Source organism: Kogia breviceps, chromosome 15, assembly GCF_026419965.1.
Source record: "Kogia breviceps isolate mKogBre1 chromosome 15, mKogBre1 haplotype 1, whole genome shotgun sequence".
In the NCBI taxonomy this organism is placed as follows: Eukaryota; Metazoa; Chordata; class Mammalia; order Artiodactyla; family Physeteridae; genus Kogia; species Kogia breviceps.
In genome coordinates this window covers 72,389,249-72,408,724 of record NC_081324.1, presented here as the reverse complement: position 1 = coordinate 72,408,724, position 19,476 = coordinate 72,389,249, and the positions used below count along the sequence as shown (strand labels likewise).

Here is a 19,476-nt window from a genome sequence, read left to right as displayed (position 1 = left end):
TCATCAGTAAAATGAGAATATAGCAGAGATTGCTAGCATCCATTAAAATTCAAGCTTCCCTTTCCATAGTATAGAGTTGTCCTTGGATATGGCTGCCCGGCCAGAAACTACAGTTCCCAGAACCTCTTGCATCTAGGCATGGCCACGTGACATGCTTTCACCAATGGCATGAGAGCAGAATATTCCTGGCCAAGTTATTTAAGTATACATCTCTACCTGCCCTTCTTCAGTCTACATGTAGAAGATTCCAAAGCCCTAGACAATGGCAGAGCTACAAGCTAGAAGGAACCCTGGGCCCAGAATCACACCTGTCAAATAGAAGCACCCATTCTGGACTGTTCTGTGAATGAGAAATAAACTCCTATTGTGTTAAGTTACTGAATGTGTAGGCTTTATTTGTTACAGCAGCTGGTATCATCCTAACTAATATAGGGGTTCATCACAGTCCTACCTCCTGTGGTTATTGGGAGGAATAAATATGATAATGCATATAAAGAGCCTGGCAAAGGGCCTGCTACACTGTTATGCTAAGTAATTATTAGTACCTATTATCATTACCAGTAATTATTATGTTATTTATCATAGATGAGACCTACCTCCCTACAGGCTTATTTTGAAGCCCACTGGCTGTAAAGCATTTCATGGATGTGGTCTTCACATGAAATGATAAACGTGTGGTCTGATCTCGCTGTGTGTTGGGGGTAGTTTATGCAGAGATGAGATGGAGGGATCATTTGAGCCCTTGGACCCAGCCATGCCTGAAGCCAGATATTTAATATTCTATCATATGACTCTTTCACTCAAGCCAGTTTGAACTGGGTTTTGTCACTTGCAACTTAAGAATCCCAACTATTCCAAATACACTCACCTGAAGTGTAGCTCTTGTAGTGCAGGGAGAGGGAGCAAGGTATCCCCCACCCCCTTGATATCTCCCTCAAGAATATCCCAGCAGTGTCTGCCTGGAGGAAACCCAACACCCCATACCGGGCCCACCCCAGGCCCTGTTCCTTTGTCTCATTTCCTGGTTAAAAGAAATAATCTTAAAAGTGGCTTTGGTGCCCTCCTCCACACCCTCCCCACCAAAATATAATGAACGGCAGGAGACCAAGTAACAAAGGCTGAGATGTCTTAAAGGATACCTACAAAACACAGAACAGCAAAGAGGAGGAGTGGGACAGCCGAGAGGATGAGCAGCCAACGCCAGCCCAGGCTGGGCATCACAAACACAGCCAGGACAACCTCGAACACTGTCCCGATGGCCCAGAACACCTGGCATGGGAGAATGGGGGTCAGTAATGGGGCAGCATTGGTCAACACAGTGAGCAATTTCAGGATCATTGTAGACAACGTTATCCATGTTGGTAAGGGGGTCCTTGGGGGTCAGGAAAGTCAGAATGGCCATCACTTTTCCTCTGGTTCATATGGTTGGGCCAGGGCCTCCATGTTGTCTATCTCCTGAGGGTACCATCCACACTGCATGATATTTGCATCACACCCACTAGAGTGTGCAATGTGGCAGCTCTGGTTAAGGAGATCAATATGATCAATATTGTGTGAGGCCAGTAGAGTAGTGGACACATTGATTTTTGTCTACTCACATCCATCTCCCTTGCCCAATAGTGCCCCAGTATCCTTTATCAGAATTGTCTCTGCCCTGTGGGGCTGAATATCTGTGATTCTTTGAATCACATTGCATCCTTTTCCACCTTGCTCTTTTTATGGACTGCATCCACAGTCCCCCTGTCCTCTGGCTTCACATTGGGTGCAGCCAATGGGGAGCCACACAGGAGATGGGAGGGAAAGAGGGATTGGGGTGCTTATTCCTCTGGCTCCTTCTCTGCAGGGTGGTCATGGGCTGGCTGCATCCCTTAGCTGAAGGTCACAGCTCCTTTCCAAGAGCCTTTGCCATACAACTCTCTCTTTCTCTCTCTCTCTGGGCTGCTAATTACTGTCTCCCTTTGCCTCTTCAGGGACCTTATAAATGGTCCGTTTAAGAAACCCTCTCTTCAGCCAAAGCAATCTTGAGGGAAAAAAAAATGGAGCTGGAGGAATCAGACTCCCTGACTTCAGACTATACTACAAAGCTACAGTCATCAAGACAATATGGTACTGGCACAAAAACAGAAATATAGATCAATGGAACAGTATAGAAAACCCTGAGATAAAGCCACACACCTATGGTTAACTAATCTATGACAAAGGAGGCAAGGATATACAATGGAGAAGACAGTCTCTTCAATAAGTGGTGCTGGGAAAACTGGACAGCTACATGTAAAAGAATGAAATTAGAACACTCCCTAACACCATACACAAAAATACTCAAAATGGGTTAAACACCTAAATGTAAGACTGAACACTATAAAACTCTTAGAGGAAAACATAGGAAGAACACTCTTTGACATAAATCAGAGCAAGATCTTTTTTGACCCACCTCCTAGAATAATGGAAATAAAAATAAAAATAAACAAATGGGACCTCATGAAACTTAAAACCGCAAAGGAAACTATAAACAAGATGAAAAGACAACCCTCAGAATGGGAGAAAATATTTGCAAACAAATCAACGGACAAAGGATTAATCTCCAAAATATATAAACAGCTCTTGCAGCTTGATATTAAAAAACAACCAATCCAATCAAAAAATGGGCAGAAGACCTAAATCTACATTTCTCCAAAGAAGACATACAGATGGCCAAGAGGCACATGAAAAGCTGCTCAACATCACTAATTATTAGAGAAATGCAAATCAAAACTACAGTGAGGTATCACCTCACACTGGTTAGAATGGGCATCATCAGAAAATGTACAAACAACAAATGCTGGAGAGGGTGTGGAGAAAAGGGAACCCTCTTGACTGTTGATGGGAATGTAAATTGATACAGCCACTATGGAGAACAGTATGGAGGTTTCTTAAAAAACTAAACATAGAATTACCATATGACCCAGCAATCCCACTACTGGGCATATACCCAGAGAAAACCATCATTCAAAAAGACACATGCACGCCAATGTTCATTGCAGCACTATTTACAATAGCCAGGTCACGGAAGCAACCCAAATGCCCATCGACAGACGAATGGATGTGTCACATATATACAATGGAATATTACTCAGCCATAAAAAGGAATAAAATTGAGTCATTTGTAGAGACGTGGATGGACCTAGAGACTGTCATATAGAGCAAAGTAAGTCAGAAAGAGAAAAACAAATATCATATATTAACACATACATGTGAAATCTAGAAAAATGCTACAGATGAACCGGTTTGCAAGGCAGAAATAGAGACACAGATATAGAGAACAAACGTACGGACACCAAGGGGGGAAAGTGGGGGTGGTGGTGGAGGGATGAACTGGGAGATTGGGATTGACATATATACACTAATATGTATAAAATAGATAACTAATAAGAACCTGCTGTATAAAAACTAAAAACCTGCTGTATAAAAAATTAAATTAAATTAAAAAAAAAAAAAAAAAAGAAACCCTCTTCAAATTATCCTAATGTGAGTATGTTGCTTCCTGCTGCAACCTTGAGTCTACAACTATTGTCCATTCCAAAACATCATCTTTCATCTTCTCCATCTGGGAGCCCCCAAGGGCCTTCCTAAATCCCCTTTCGCTTAAAGTAACCACAGTCCATTTCAATTGCTGACAACCAGAGGGACAGTCAAAATGGCTAACAATTTATAGCACTGACCAATCAGAGTGGACACCATACAGTATTGGCCAATCAGAATGAACCCTGGTCAGACACCTCCCCCAACCCTCACTAGACTTTAGTTGCTGCATCATGGAGAGCTCTAGGGAGTCCTTAGAAAGGACAAGGTATCAGGCAATGAGGGCCAGTCAGGGTTCAGGATCAGCTGGCAGATGCATTTCAAAATTTAAACTGGTTCATCCATACCAGCGTGGACCAGCTGACTACCACCCTGATTGCTCAGGGGTAGACACAGTCAGGATGGTTAAGTTGGGCTCTGGGGTCAGTGTGATCAGTATTGTCATGTAATCATAGTGATTAGGGACAGTCGTGACTGTGGACCTCAGTGTCCAGCAGGGACAAATAATACTGCCACTGCATGGAGGAGGACTGTTGGGCAGCTATGTATTTGCCCTGCGATCTTCCAGATCATGGTTGGAAAATGGGTCACACGACCCTGGCAGAGGGAGGACTTGAGAGGGACTGGATGGTCCAAGAGAGTTTTAAGGCAGCCTACTGGCCACAGACATGGTCATGAATGGCGATCTCACACAAGACACTAGTCAATCTGGCATGGGGGCAGGAGTTTGGTCCACTCAAGCTACAATGTTCAGCACCAACTTTCAGATAAAAGTCATTTCTAGTTCAGGAAGGACAGACTACCTGCCTGCTACCATTTTTTTTTCTTTCAGGGATGGTAGACTGAATTTCTTGTCAATGGAAGAATTTATCCATATTGCAAAACAACCATGTTGAAATCAACATAAATGATCCATTTAAATCCTTGCATAATGGATCTGTTATATTTTTCTTAAATTCCTTTTCCTTGTCCTATGGCTCAAGACACCCGGGAATCTCCTGCTCAGAGACTGAGTAATAACCAGAATCCCAGACCATCCTCCTTACCTCAATCAGCAAAATACACTTAGCTCTGGCTTTCATGGGAAGGAACTCAGCATACAGCGTCACCCTGGGAATGCAAAAGACAGAAAGGGAGTTAAGGTCAGGACTGAGTGGAAAGATTGCTATGGTTTTCTGAATTTCTCGGCCAACTTTCCTCCAAGGGTGGTCTGTCTTACATCAGGATTTCTGGGGATGATGGCTAAATATGTAGATCCTCAGGGTCCATACCAGACCTTCAGAAACACACTCTCAGGGGTGGGGTCCTGGCATCAGCATTTTTAACCAACTCCCCCCCGCTGCCACCCCATATGATTCTCAAATTTAGTACCTACTGTCATTGAGCATTCCCCCAAACCCAGTAAACGTAGGTGAAAAAACAGTGGTGGGATGACGGGCAACTTCAATCTAGAAACGTTCCTTAGATTGTCCCTATCACTCAAGTCCTGAATAGCCTTGGAGTAGAGGCCGTTCATATGGCAGGATGCCCCCCATCCCGGGTCCATCTGATGTCTCCTTGTGACTAGACTCAGCCCATGTCTTCTGGACAAGAACCTCACAGAAACGATGCTGAACTCTTCCCAGTGCCTCACACTGGGGACATGACGTCAAGTAGTCCCATCATTGGTGATATTAACTTTCATCACCAGGTCAAGTTTTCTGATAGATATTTCCATCCTAAAGTTATCAATTTTCCATTTGTGATTAAGAAGTACTTTATGGGGGAACATTCAGAGATTATGTCAATATCCTGCTCCCCATAGAACCTCTACTCACCAGCTTTAGCATTCCATCTTTTGACTATTTCTGCCTGAATCAACCACCACTATGATGACAAATTGTATTTATTTTTTCCATATCTCCTTCTACATTTATTGGTTGACATTCTACTGTAAGGAAGAGCTTTCTTTTCTCCTGTCTCATCTAGCTATCCATCCATGTATCTATCTACCTACCCACCTATCCATTCATTTCATCAGTATGGACCGGTGGATTCCTGTTTTATTCAATGGGCTGTAATGCATTACTGCCTTTATTATTTTGATACACAGACTGTCCCAGATCTGGTCAGTGGGAGCCCTCTCAAGCTGATTCCTATGTCTTTTTGACATGTCTCCATCATTCCTTGAGCTCTTTCTTACTTTCTTGTACAAAAAGATGTCCAGGCTCATCTAGTACTTTCTTTGCCCCAACCATGGGGTCAGTCATTTTTCTAAGAAGTCCTGGTTCCTTCTGGAAGAGGATGGTGTTTAGACACCAAGATCTGAGTGTTCAGTGCACTCATTGCTATGGGGGTTTCCATTGCTTCTAGGCCCTCCTAGTGGACACAGCTAAGAGATCTATCTATCTATCTATCTATCTATCTATCTATCTATCATCTATTCATCCATCCTTTCTCTGCGTGTCTCTATTTCTCACTCTCTCTCTCTTCCCACATGCACACCATACATCTTTATCTATTTCCATATCTATCTGTGTATATGTATTTTTAAAAACAATGAGTTCATACTGATACTTTCAGTACCAGTCCAACATTTTAGGATTCTTTCTAACCTTTAAATTTCCATTTTTGTAATTTTCTTTTCCAACATTGAGAATTCCGTGTCTCATTATCCTCAAAATATTTCTCATCTGCTCAATCAATTCACTTGTTTACTCAATGTAACCAATGTCGCAACCATATTGGCTGCCTCCTCCATCTACCTCCACATCCTCCTCCCCTCCCTCCCTTTCACTTGCTCAGCTAATGGCCATGCTGGGAAGAAAAGGAAACTTCTAAACTACTCCCCATGCTCCCTTCCATTGTGCTAGGAAGATAAGCCCTTCTCTTTCCCCTCATCTCCCACCTAAGCCAGACAACCAAGCTACTAGATGACCTCATGTTACTTACTCTCCTGGCTCCTCTTAAGGTAGGCGGGGTAGAGGAAGCCTTATTTCCATTAACCCTTTTGAGGCAGATGGTGCATCTAGATCTCCTGGGATCCCTTTACTAGATCATAGGGCCCACCTACCAGATGCTGCTTCTAACAGCTCATACCTGCAACACTCTCTTAGGATTGCTTTTGAGTAATTGGAGTTGCCTCACCCCAGAGATATCTGGGAGTTATGCCCTTTCTCTCCAGGGCAGGCTGAAGACTAGTGCTGGGTACCTGCCTCAAGGTGGGACAGACCCTATGAGACAATGAATACTCCAGAGCTCCCTATGGGATCAAGCTGAGTCTAGATATCACCTGAAACCATATCCTTGCTTAATTTCTTCCCTTCACCTTTCTTGCCTCTTTCACTCTTTTACAGGCTCCTACTGAGAGCATTCCCTGAATAAATTACCTGTACAAAAATCTCTGCCTCAGTCTGTGTGCTTCTATGAAAGCCAACCCATGACACCTTTCCCTGCAAAGCATCTATCTTTTTAAATGTTGGCCTCAGCAATACCATTAAGATTTAGAAATAGTTCTATCACTGGTAAAAGTCTTTCTTACGGTTAGGATAAAAGATGCCTCTGTCCAGAGAAGGAAGAATTCTCAGGAGCCTCAGAGGGATAGCTAGGGCTTTAGTAGTTCAGATATACTCTATGTAGAGAAAAGCATGGAGAAAAAGTCAATGTCATTTAGTCTTACTTCGCAGTGTGTTTTAATAAGTCCTCTCTCTCTATGTTGGTGTTCTGTCTCTCTCTTTCTCTCTCTCTTTTCTTCATCTCTCTCTGTCTCTCTGTTTGAACCCCTAGCTGAGATCATATTCAAGAATTTTGAACCCTATTTTTATTGACTTTATAAATAGTATCTCCATGCCATTTTAAATCCTCTTACACAGATATATTCTATCATATTCATGAGCCATATTTTCCTTAATAATAGCTACCTTTTATTGAGGATCTACTATGTGCCCAAACATTCTTCTACATATTTTACGTGAATTATCTCACTCAATAAATGCTGCAAGTCCATGGGGTAGGTAATTATAATTCCCATTGTGTGTGTCTATGTTTAATCCCTATTTTCATCTTTATATCTGTGTCAGGTAAGTTGTTATTCGACCAGGATCACGTAGCTAGTAAGCTGGTCAGTAGAAGAGCCAAAATTTTAACCTAGGTCTGTCTATATTATGCAGTCCATCACTCGCTTCCCTATTTGGGTGGTTTCACAATTATAAACAATACTTCAATAAGCACCTTTCGTCTTAAATCTTTGTTTGCATGTGGTTTCCTTAGGGTACATTCCTGTAAAAGAATTTGAGTCAAAGGGTACACATTTTAAGGCTTTTGATATATATCACCAAAGTGGTTCCTAAAAAGTTGTTCCAATTTACAGTCCTACAAGTGCCTCTCTCAACAAAAACCATGAGGAATTTCATTCACTCAGCTCTGAGAATGGAGACCAATTGTTGTAAAAGATGACGGCAATGACCATGAATGACTTTGAAAGTTTATTCTATTCTCCAAATGGTGTGCTTATATCATTTTTAAAACACCAATATTGATAATAAAATAAGAAGCATGTTTACATTGTCCCCACCAAATTAAAATCAAATTACTAACCATGAAAAAAATGTGCAGTAGCATACTCTAAGGGCAAAGCTAATCCTGTCCTTAGAGGTCAAGGATTTGTTTTTATAATGAACTTACAACATGCAGTCTTTTTTTCTTTTTTAAGCACAGAATTAGTACATGAATGCATTCTCATTGTAAATAATTTAGCAATATGCAAGCATACGGAGTGTATGATGAATTTTCCTCTTCCTCCTTACCCCTGCTCCCATTCCCCTTCCCCAAAGCCATGACTAATAGCAGTTTGCTTTGCAACCTTCCAGCCCCTTTTCTATGTAAATGAATATATAAATTTAAAACTGAAGAGACATTTTTTCCAAAGAAGACATAATGGATGGCAACAGGTGCATGAAAAGATGTTCAACCTCACAAATCATCAGGGAAATGCAAATCAAACCCACAATGAGCTATCACCTCACACCTGTCAGAATGGCTATCATCAAAAAGGCAACAAATAACAAGCACTGGCAAGGATGTAGGAAAAGAACCCTCCTGCACTGTTGGTAGGAATGTAAATTGGTGCAGCCACTACGGAAAACAGTATGGAGGTGCCTTAAAAAATTAAAAATAGAACTACCATATGCCAGCAATTCCACCCCTGGGTAGTCATCTGAAGAAAATGAAAACACGAATTCGAAAAGACATGTACACCCCTATGTTCATTGCAGCATTATTTACAGTAGCCAAGATGTGGAAGCAGCCTAAGTGTCCATCAACAGATAGATGGATAAAGAAGATGTGGAACTTATATCAATATATACATATACACAATAGAATATCAACCACAAAAAAGAATGAAATCTTGCCATTTGCGACAACATGGATGGACCTAGAGGGTATTATGCTAAGAGAAATAAGTCAGACAGAGAAAGACAAATGCTGTCTGATTTCACTCACACGTGGAATCTGAAAACCAAAACAAACGAACCAACATAACAAGACAGAAACAGAGTCACAGATACGGTACAGAGAATAGACAGGTGGTTCCTGGGGCCGTGGGGAGGGGAGGCGAGGAGAGAAGTAGGTGATGGACGTGAAGAGACACAAACTCGAGCTGCAAACTAAATGAGTCACAGGTATGAAACGTACAGTATGGGGAAGATATGCTAGAATTAATTATATAATATTAACAGTACTAATACATTTAAGCAACATAGTATCTTTCTCTTTTTTTCCCTTCCCTTCCACTCCCTCCCTCCCTTCCTTCCCTTCTTCTCACACATGCAGCATCCTGCCATACTACACCCATACAAATGTCCCGATTCTTACCACTTCTGGCTATGCCAGTCCAACTTCCAATTGCCAGCACCCACACCTCTTCCCTGAGTGCTTTCTCTGGTCATTAAAGCTTGCTTTGCCAACCCATGTGGCAGACCAGAAGTGCCAAGGAATTTAAACTTCCCAGGAGCAGCTCTTAACAAATGACAGTTGCCTCGTCCCTCGAACGGGACAATTTGGAGAATGTGTTGTAGTGACTCCCAGAGGAAACTCCTTGCTTTTGAATTTCTGTGTCAGGATCTGCTCCTGATAAGACAGTCTGGAAATCTTTCCATAGTAATCTATGTAGAGCTACCAGATTATTTTTTAACAGCCGTGACCCTATTAATTAATACTTAGATCGTTTTCAGTTTCTTGTTTTTGCAACCTATGCCACAAGGAACATCTTTTCCTGTAATTGTTGTGTCCCACGTTTGGCCATTATTTATAGCAGTTCATGATGAGAAAGAGTAGCTTGAGCTTCACCCAAAGTATGGGGATTATTACAACCACACTGAAGAGTTGAAGAATAAGCAATGAAATCAGCAATGCCAAGAAGCAGCTGATACGGGCACAAATAACTCCCCACTGCAAATAATCGCATTTACAGCACTTGGCAGTTAGAGATTCGCCATTTGGATCACATGCCTGCGAAGGAAATGACCTGTGATCTCCGTCTGGCATTTCTGCGTGGTCTTTGGGGGGAAAAGCTGAGCCAAGGACAGATTTGTGAGCAAGCTTATTCTGGACACCAATCTGGAGCAACTTCTGAGACAGGTCTCAAGGCAGAACAGGTGGGCAACTACCTGGGGGTATATCATCTTTTTTTTTTTTTTTTTTGTGGTACGCGGGCCTCTCGCTGTTGTGGCCTCTCCCATTGCGGAGCACAGGCTCCGGAAGCACAGGCCCAGTGGCCATGGCTCACGGGCCTGGCCGCTCCACAGCATGTGGGATTTTCCCGGACCGGGGCACGAACCCGTGTCCCCTGCATCGGCAGGTGGACTCGCAACCACTGCGCCACCAGGGAAGCCCTGGGGTATTCATCTTTAAGAGCAGCTAAAACACTCACTCGTAGGATGCCAGGTAGGGCAGGCTTCCATCTCAAAGGTAAGTGGCATTTCTGCTGAAATACACAGCACCCTCTACTGGAAATAATAAACCACCTGCCCTGGTGCCAACCTGTGTCTTGTATATTTTTTGTAAGGCAGTATGTGCAATTAGAGGTGATTATTATTTTTTGGTGCCTATTTGCATTTTCTAAAACAAAAAGGTATTGTTCGTAATGATAAAGTTACATTTAACTCTTTTGCTTGGATTAAAGTCTCTTCCTTCTTGTGGGAATGTAAATTGGTACAGCCACTATGGAGAACAGTATGGAGGTTCCTTAAAAAACTAAAAATAGAGGTACCCTATAATCCTGCAATCCCACTCCTGGGCACATGCACAGAGAAAACCATAATCCAAAAAGATACATACACCCCAATGTTCACTGCAGCACTATTTACAATAGCCAAGACATGGAAGCAACCTAAACGTCCACCGACAGAGGAATGGATAAAGGAGATGTGGTATATTTATACAATAGAATATTACTCAGTCATAAAAAAGAATGAAACAATGCCATTTACAGCAGATGGATGGACCTAGAGATTACCATACTAAGTGAAATGAGTCAGACAGAGAAAGACAAATATCATATGATATCGCTTATATGTGGCATTTTAAAAAAGGGTGCAAATGAACTTATATACGAAACAAAAACAGACTCAGAGACATAGAAAAGAAACTCATGGTTACCAAAGGGGAAGGCAGGTGAGAGGCTTGTGGAGCAGAGGTGAGTCAGCTGTGGCCGTAGTAGCCTAGCCAGTCCCCATCCAACTCACCAGCAGACAAAAGACAAGAGTAAAAGCCCTGCAGAGACCAGAACAAGCAAATGGCCAAACTGCAGTATCATGAGTTAAATAAATTGTTATCATTTTAAGCCATACGTGTTGGGGTGGTTTGTTACAAAGCAAAAGGTAACTCTACATTCCACTTAAAAACCATCTGACCTGGGCTTCCCTGGTGGCGCGGTGGTTGAGAATCCACCTGCCGATGCAGGGGACACGGGTTCGTGCCCCGGTCCGGGAAGATCCCACATGCCGCGGAGCGGCTGGGTCCGTGAGCCATGGCCGCTGAGCCTGTGCTTCCGGAGCCTGTGCTCCGCAACGGGAGAGGCCACAACAGTGAGAGGCCCGCGTACCGCAAAAACAAAACAAGACAAAACAAACATCTGACCTTAAGCAAATCCCTCAGGATCTCTGAGCCTCAGTTTTCTCAGCTGTAAAATGGGGATAGTAGGGTTGTCCAATGGACAAGAAGAGGTAGTGTGAAGAGAGAGCTTAGCATGGGCCCCGCACCTGGCAAGCACTCCACTGACATTATTATTATCACCATCACTACTAATGTTATTGTTGTTATCACCAAGGACCAATGTGAACACCTACTTTGAGGGAAGAGAGAAAAGAAAGAAGAAATAAAGGGAGAGGAGGAGTTAGAAAGGCAAAAATTAGGGATGGGCTCCTTATTAACAACATAGTTTCGATATGAATTGGTGGATGTTAACTAAACTTACTGTGTGAATCATTTGCAAGATATATGTCATTACACTGTACACCTTAAACTTATACAGTGATGTCAATTCCATCTCAATACAACTGAAAGAAAAACATTTTTTCAATTAAAAATTTTTAATAATATAATTTGTATTTATACTAAAAATTTGAGTACATTATAAGGACTTCTGATTGTTGAGCTTTTAACAATTATATAGCAAAACCTTATTCACTTGGTTTTGTGAGGTGGCACAACTAAGTCCTTCTGAATGAATGGAAACTCTTAGTTACATTTAATTACACAAAAATATCTTTGACTAAATGTTTCCAAATAATGAACTTAGGGGAGCCATTTTTATAACTAGATAAGAGCTTTGCATAATTAAGACATGATTTTTTAATGTAAATAGCAGGCGTGAAAGTGCTGGGGAACCAGTGAGTCTCTTGGGTGGCTAAATATTTCTTCTGTAATTTTTTTTGGGGGGGCCTCACAACCCGGCATGCGGGATCTTAGTTCCCCAAGCAGGGATCAAACCTGTGCCACCTGCAATGTGCTGGGTCTTAACCACTGGACCACCAGGGAAGTCCCTCTTCTGTAATTTTGTTAGTGGTTTTTATTTGCCCTCCTTTTACTAACCGTGTGACCTTACACATGTTACTGCTTTAAAGCCTCAGTTTTCTTACCTGTAAAATGGAGGTAATCCTATCTACGTCTTAAGGTTTTGTGGGTTTAAAATGGTCATGTGCCTGGAATACAGTAATAGCTCAATAAACAGACAGAAGGGCTATAGCAGCATTAAGTAAATGAACAGCTAAATGGGGAGGCATGACATTTGGGGTGTGGGGGAAGGGAACAGGTAGGCAAGCTCAGAACCCTCACGACATCAGGTAAGGGGGTAAAGGCCCTGCCAGCTGCTCTGTGTCCTTAATTTTATTTCCCTGGTGTCCTGTACTCTCTGCCTGAAGATCTCTTCCCTTCACAGTTTTAAGGGATGTTTTTTTTTCTCTCCTCTAGTTATTCTGCCATTGGAATGCCATCTTCTTACAGTCTTCCAGAGGTTCCTCAAAATTTCTGTTCTGCTGATAGCACCTTTTTCTTGCTTTCCAGCACTCTTCAAGATTTATTTCTTATACCTTTCATGTCACTTCCAGACAATGTGGAAGAAGAGGACGTAGAAAAGAGCGTTTCTCATGGCACCATCTTGAAAAAGAATCACTGTGGACATTCTGAATCCTTGGTTCCTTTCCCTTTCCTCATATGGAAAGAAAATCCAGGGGGCTGTTTGGAGGCTGTTCTGTTGCCATCTCCCCAAGCATCCCTGGGAAAGGAATTTAATGTGTACCTCTGTGATCTCATTCCTTCCAGCATGAGGGGAAAATGGTCCCCTAGTCAATGAATGGCTCATGAATGAATGGGACGGAATTCGTGGAGTCAGGCCAGAAGTGGAGCACATTGGCCACGAGCCCCTGCCAGCCCAGATTAATGGGCTTGGCTTAATGGCCTCTGCTTTAAGCTCCAGTGGTTTTTAAGCTCATCCCAGATCCAGGAGTCCATGTCAAATACCTACTCTGCACAGCCCTGGAGGATCAATAATGAAAAAGGGAGGGAAGGACGGAGTTGAACTGAGAGCCTCTAAGTGGCAGACAGTCTGGATTAGTCCCTGTGCTAAGTCCATGTTCTCACATCTCCTTTCCTCCACATTTGTTGTTTCCATAATTATACACCGAGTCCATCGTCCATTTCACTGATGCCTGAGCCTCTTACCAAAGCCTTCAGCAGACGAGCTGCGTGCTGACGTCTTTTGAGCGCCTGCTAGCCATGTCCTGGGCACTTCACATGCGTTGTCACTTAACATTCTAAGTGACCCATGGGGTAGGTATGTTATTATCCCCATTTTAGAGATGAGAAAACTGAGGTGTAGAAAGGCTTAATGACTTGCCTAAGGATGCACAGCTATTATGAGACAGGGCCAGGGAGCCCATGATCCAAGCACCCTGCTTCAGTATTAGCATTCTCCTTTGAGATCACCTCTCCCAGCCTCCCCAAACCGTGACACTCCAGAGGCTCAAGAAGTCAATCACTGAGCTGTTGACCCTCAGAGGGCAGGGGCTGCAGTGGTGCATCACCCCAATCTTTACCCACCAGAGTCAATCTTGCCACTTCTGCTGCCAAAAAGCCAGTCTTCCAGCAACAGAGACCAACATGGAGCCCTCAGGATGGAACCATCCCATGTCACTTGGTGGCAAGATTTTTTACATTGGACAGCTTCCATTTGGGAAGAAGCAGTGATTCACCTTGACCGGAAATGGCACATATTCTGGGGATTGGTTTGCCTTTCCTGCCCACAGGGTCTCAGGCAGCATTATTATCTGAGGGCTTTCCAAGTATTTGACCCACTGACACAGGATCCCCTAGTGCATGGGACCAAGGGAGCCGATGTATAACAAAGGATATGCAGCAGTGGGTATGTGACCATGGAATCCACTGGTCCTTTCACATAACATGCCACCCTGAAGCGGCTGGCCTGAGTGATGGAGCAGGCTTTTGTAGGTGCCGTGGAGGTGTCAGCTTGGAGATGATATCCTGTGAGGACGAGGCACTATCTTGTAGGACACAATATACCCTTAAATCAATGATTGTTACATGGTGCTGTGTAGAAAGAAGACATGGTTCTGGAAACCTAAGAGTCGAAGTAGAAGTGGTCTTCATTGCCACCATTCCCAGTGACCCACTTGGGGGGATCTGTGCTTCCCCCATTCTGCATCTTCTAGGCTCTGTGGGTCTAGAGGTCCTGGTTCCCAGAGAGAACATGCTTCCACCAGGGTATGCAGCAAGAATCCCAATAACTTTAAACAACGGCTATCACCTAGTAACTTCGGGTTCCTTGTGTCAAGAAATGAGCAGCCATGAAAGAGAGTCATCATTCTGTCCCAGGAACTGATCCTAAGCATCAGGAGGTGGTAGGATTACTGTTATCTGCTTGGGTACCGAGGTGATACACAGGACATCTCTTGGTAATCCCCTGCCCAATCTTGGTGTTAAACGGACAAGCAGCAGCCAGGACCTGAGAAGGGCACGGTAACAAGGGACCTCACCTAGATCAGCAGGAGTACTAGCCAAAGGTGACGAGAATCTAGAATGGGTGGCAGAGGGCAGAGAATAAGAGACATCGGTTGTAGTCACGAGGTCAGCAGCCATAGCAGGGACTGTAGGTTGTCTCGCTAGCCATCCTTTTATAAGTCTTTTCAGGGAAAAGACCAACCAGAATCCTGGAGGAGCTGTTGCCAGATGGGGTGAACTTATTATGCGACGCAAGCACATCCAAAGGGTCCAGGGAATGGATTGTAGTGGATGCTGTGATGCTTCACCTGGATTTTCCCCCTTCAGGGCTGAGGCATACGGTCCCTCTGGAATGACCAGGAATACTGCCTGCCAAGAGCTCAGAATTGAGGCCCTTGCGGGAATCGCCTTGGCCCAAAAACAGCTGACTTCCTCAAGGTCATGCTCCCTCCTTGCGGACAGCCCACATCCAAGGTGGCTGATGTGAGGGTACAAAGGCCCAGCCCCCATGCCTCAATTTGCAACAACCCTAAAAGGCCATCCCAGCTTCCGAACCCCTACAGGATCGGCTGAGGCCCCCATCAGCTGTGACAATCGCATAGCCACTCAGCTCCGCCCCTGCCTGTCCCCGTTTTCTCACTCCCTTACAGGTGTTGATCCTGGTCCCCTCTTATGCACAAATCTCTATCTCAGTCTGTTTCCCGGGATGCCAGCCTGTAACAGGGACCGTGCCTGTTTGGCTCGCTGCTGTAGCCCCAGGACGTAGCACTGGCCCACGTCATAGCAGGAGCTCAAGAAATATTGGCTGAATGAATGAATAAACTAGAAAGAAACCACCTGGTCCTTGTGCAAAATTTTCCTCCATTATTGCAGTAGGGTTCCTCACCTCCAACCTGTCCAACCCACCACGGCCAGATTAATACTTTTAAAGCACCTCTACTGCTCAAGACCTTTTCAGTGGCTCCGCACTGTCTATAGACAATCCCTTTGGCCTGGGATTCAAGACCTTTAATAAACTTGCCCTGGTCTACCTGTCCCATCTCAGTTTTCAATTCTTATGTATCTCAGCCTAACAAACTACCTGAACTAGACCATTAGCCTTCCTCAGACTCAGCTAGGGCTGCCTCTTTTCATGAAATCCCCTTCCTATGAGATATCCTACATCTTCCCCAGTCTCCTCTGGGTCTTTCCAAATCCTTTAAATCCTTCATAGCAAGGCAGTAAAATGCAATGGTTAGAGCCCAGGCTCTGGAGTTAGAGGGAGTGGGTTCAGATTCCAACTCTGCCTCTTGGAGCTGTGTCACCTGGGGCAAGTTACTTTACCTCTCTGTGCCTCAGTTTCTTTATGTATAAAATGGGGTTAACAAGCCTTGTTACCTCACAGGGAAATTTGGGGGATTAAATGAGACAATCTGGGCAAACTGTTTAGAACAGCACCTGCTCCTTAATAAACACTAAATACTGGCTATTAATCATCATCCTTGAGAGTGGGGTCAACACACTTTTTTTTTTTTTTTTTTTTTTTTGGCCACACTGCCGCTTTCAGGATCTTAGTTCCCCAACTAGGGATGGAACCCAGGCCCTCGGCAGTGAAAGCGCAGAGTCCTAACCACTGGACCGCCAGAGAATTCCTAAACACACTTTTTCTATGAAGGGCTGAATAGTAAATATGTCAGGTTTGCAGGCCATACAGTCTCTACTGAGACTACTCAACTCTGTTGCTGTAGCATGAAAAGAGGCGTAGATAATACATAAATGTATGGTGCGGCTGTGTTCCAATAAAACTTTATTTAGAGACCCAGCAGCAGGTCAGATTTGGCCCACCTGCCACCACCTGCCAATCTCTGCTTCAGGATTCCCCAGTCTCCCAGGAGACAGTGACTTCTTCCTACAAGCCTGACGACTCTCAGCATCTTAACAACAGCAACAACAAAATAACACATAACTTACAGATAATTAGCCCCATCCCCTGCCTCCTGCTTAGGTTAGAAGAGGGTAAGAGGCAGCATGAAGTGTAGTTAAGGGCACAGATGCTACAGGCGGACAGACTCAGGTTCTTAGTTCCACCTGCAGCCTGTGTGACTTGGGCAAATGATTTCACCCGCTGAGACTCAGTTTTCTCAGCTGTAAAGCAGAGACTGCACTAATTCAACACGCCTCCCCCCACCCCCCATCTTCTGGGGCTGCTGTGCTGTGTCAGAGAGAAACATCCAATCAGCGCTAGCTCTATTATCTTTATTATCATTTCACATCTACGACCTTCCAGCTACCGTGTTGCTCTTGCTGTTGGTAATCATTATACTACTGACAATGACACTATTCTCTGGCTCCATCAGAGCCCCTGGATACCAGAAGCCTTAGTGTAGGTACCATCTTTGCATCCCTCTGACGCCATGAACATGGTTGACCGGCTGCCTGGCTGAGTGGCCAGAGCTGGGTCTTTACTTACGACTGGGGGACCCCTCCGATCCCGAAGCCCACCAGGCCCCGGAGCACCAGGATCCAGCTGTACACGGGCGCGAACGCGCTGAGGATGCCATAGTACAGGGTCCAGAGCACACTGATCTTCAGCCCCTGCGGAGAAGGAAGACACAGGGCTTCTCAGCATCTCCAGGTCACATGTCCCCTGCTCATGTTCAAAGTCACCAATAGGGTCATGGTAAAGGGTGATCCACACAGCCAAGGGGATGCCTGGGGTTCTCTGCGTGGGTGGCGCCCACCCTGAGGCGGTGTGGGGGAAAACTGTGGGTCATCCTTGGTTGTCCCAATGATTGGCTTTTTTTTTTTTTTTTGGTGGTACGCGGGCCTCTCACTGTTGTGGCCTCTCCCATTGCGGAGCACAGGCTCCGGACGCGCAGGCGCAGCGGCCATGGCTCACGGGCCCAGCCGCTCCGCGGCATATGGGATCTTCCCAGACCGGGGCACGAACCCGCGTCCCCTGCATCGGCAGGCGGATTCTCAACCACTGCGCCACCAGGGAAGCCCCCAATGATTGGCATTTAACAGATACATCCCAGAGATGTTAGATGTCTCACAGCGCGTGAGACCTAATAGAGACTTATCCTGTGTCCTGCACCAGCTCGAATCAAACTTCCCACCCGACCATCGACCATCGTGCAGCTGAAAAGTGTTTGTGGTTATCAGCACCTAGATCCTCACTCTAGTTTACATATGAACAGGATTTTGGAAGGCGGGTCACGTAATTTTTCAGGAATGCAACTTCTAGATAAATCAAAGGAGGATACACTTTTTTTTTTTTTTTTTTTTTTTTTTGTGGTACGCGGGCCTCTCACCGCTGCGGCCTCTCCCGTTGCGGAGCACAGGCTCCGGACGCACAGGCCTGGCGGTCATGGCTCACGGGCTTAGTTGCTCCGCGGCATGTGGGATCCTCCCGGACCAGGGCACGAACCCGTGTCTCCTGCATCGGCAGGCGGACTCTCAACCACTGCGCCACCAGGGAAGCCCGATTCACTTTGTTTTATCCAGAATTTTACAAAATGGTGCCTCATTTCAGAAAACCGTGTTGCCAAAGGCAACGGTGTGTGTGATAGTTGAGTGACTGAGGGAGCACTTCAGCCTCTGTCTGCATTCATAGGGCTTCTATGTGTATCTGTGAAGAGATCGATCTGAATCGTATTTCAAAACGTCAGATATAAAGAAAAAGCATCGACAAGATTCCATTAAATCCAAACTTATTTATCACTGGGGCAAATAGTAACTACTTCCTTTTAGGATCCAGGCAGAGTTGTGTGTGAATATTTGCATATTGAATGTAAATTTATTAATTACCTCCTTTAAAAAGTTTCTCCCTTGTGTCATAGTTAGAGCATTCTAACTGACTTCTTTTTTATTTTATTTATTTTTTTATTTAATTTTTTTGGCCGCGCCGTGAGGCTTGCGGGATCTTAGTTCTCTGGCCAAGGATTGAATCCCGGCCTCTGGCAGTGAAAGTATGAAGTCCCAACCACTGGACCGCCAGGGCATTCCCCCACTTAGCTTATTTATTTATTTATTTACTTATTTTTGGCTGCGTCAGGTCTTGGTTGTGGCACTTGGGATCTTTCATCGCGGCACGCAGGCTTCTCTCTAGTTGTGGCGCGTGGGCTTAGTTGCCCCAGCATGTTGGATCTCAGTTCCCCGACCAGGGATCGAACCCACGTCCCCTGCATTGGAAGGCAGATTCTTTTTTTTTTTTTTTTTTTTTTTTTTTTTTTTTTTTGCGGTATGCGGGCCTCTCACTGCTGTGGCCTCTCCCGTTGCGGAGCACAGGCTCCAGACGCGCAGGCCTAGCGGCCATGGCTCACGGGCTTAGTTGCTCCGCGGCATGTGGGATCTTCCGGAAGGCAGATTCTTAAACACTGGACCACCAGGGAAGTCCCTGACTTCTTTTTTAAAACTGTGTAAGTGGCTAGGTTATTTTAT

At 44.6% G+C, this 19,476-nt stretch overlaps 1 protein-coding gene across 5 annotated transcripts in view; it reads right to left on the bottom strand.

Annotated features, from left to right (window-relative positions):
- Positions 1-19,476, bottom strand: part of SVOP (SV2 related protein) — an 86,587-nt gene that overhangs the window by 33,722 nt on the left and 33,389 nt on the right. For all 5 annotated transcript variants that reach the window (XR_010836884.1, XR_010836885.1, XM_059040328.2 and 2 more), the window contains 3 exons: positions 17,504-17,628; positions 4,605-4,668; positions 1,144-1,269 (listed from right to left, as the gene is read on the bottom strand). Coding sequence is in view for 3 of the 5 variants with exons in the window: in XM_059040328.2 (XP_058896311.1) it covers positions 1,144-1,269; positions 4,605-4,668; positions 17,504-17,628 (315 nt within the window). In the remaining 2 variants the exon portion in view is untranslated. The remainder of the gene's footprint in view (positions 1-1,143; positions 1,270-4,604; positions 4,669-17,503; positions 17,629-19,476) is intronic.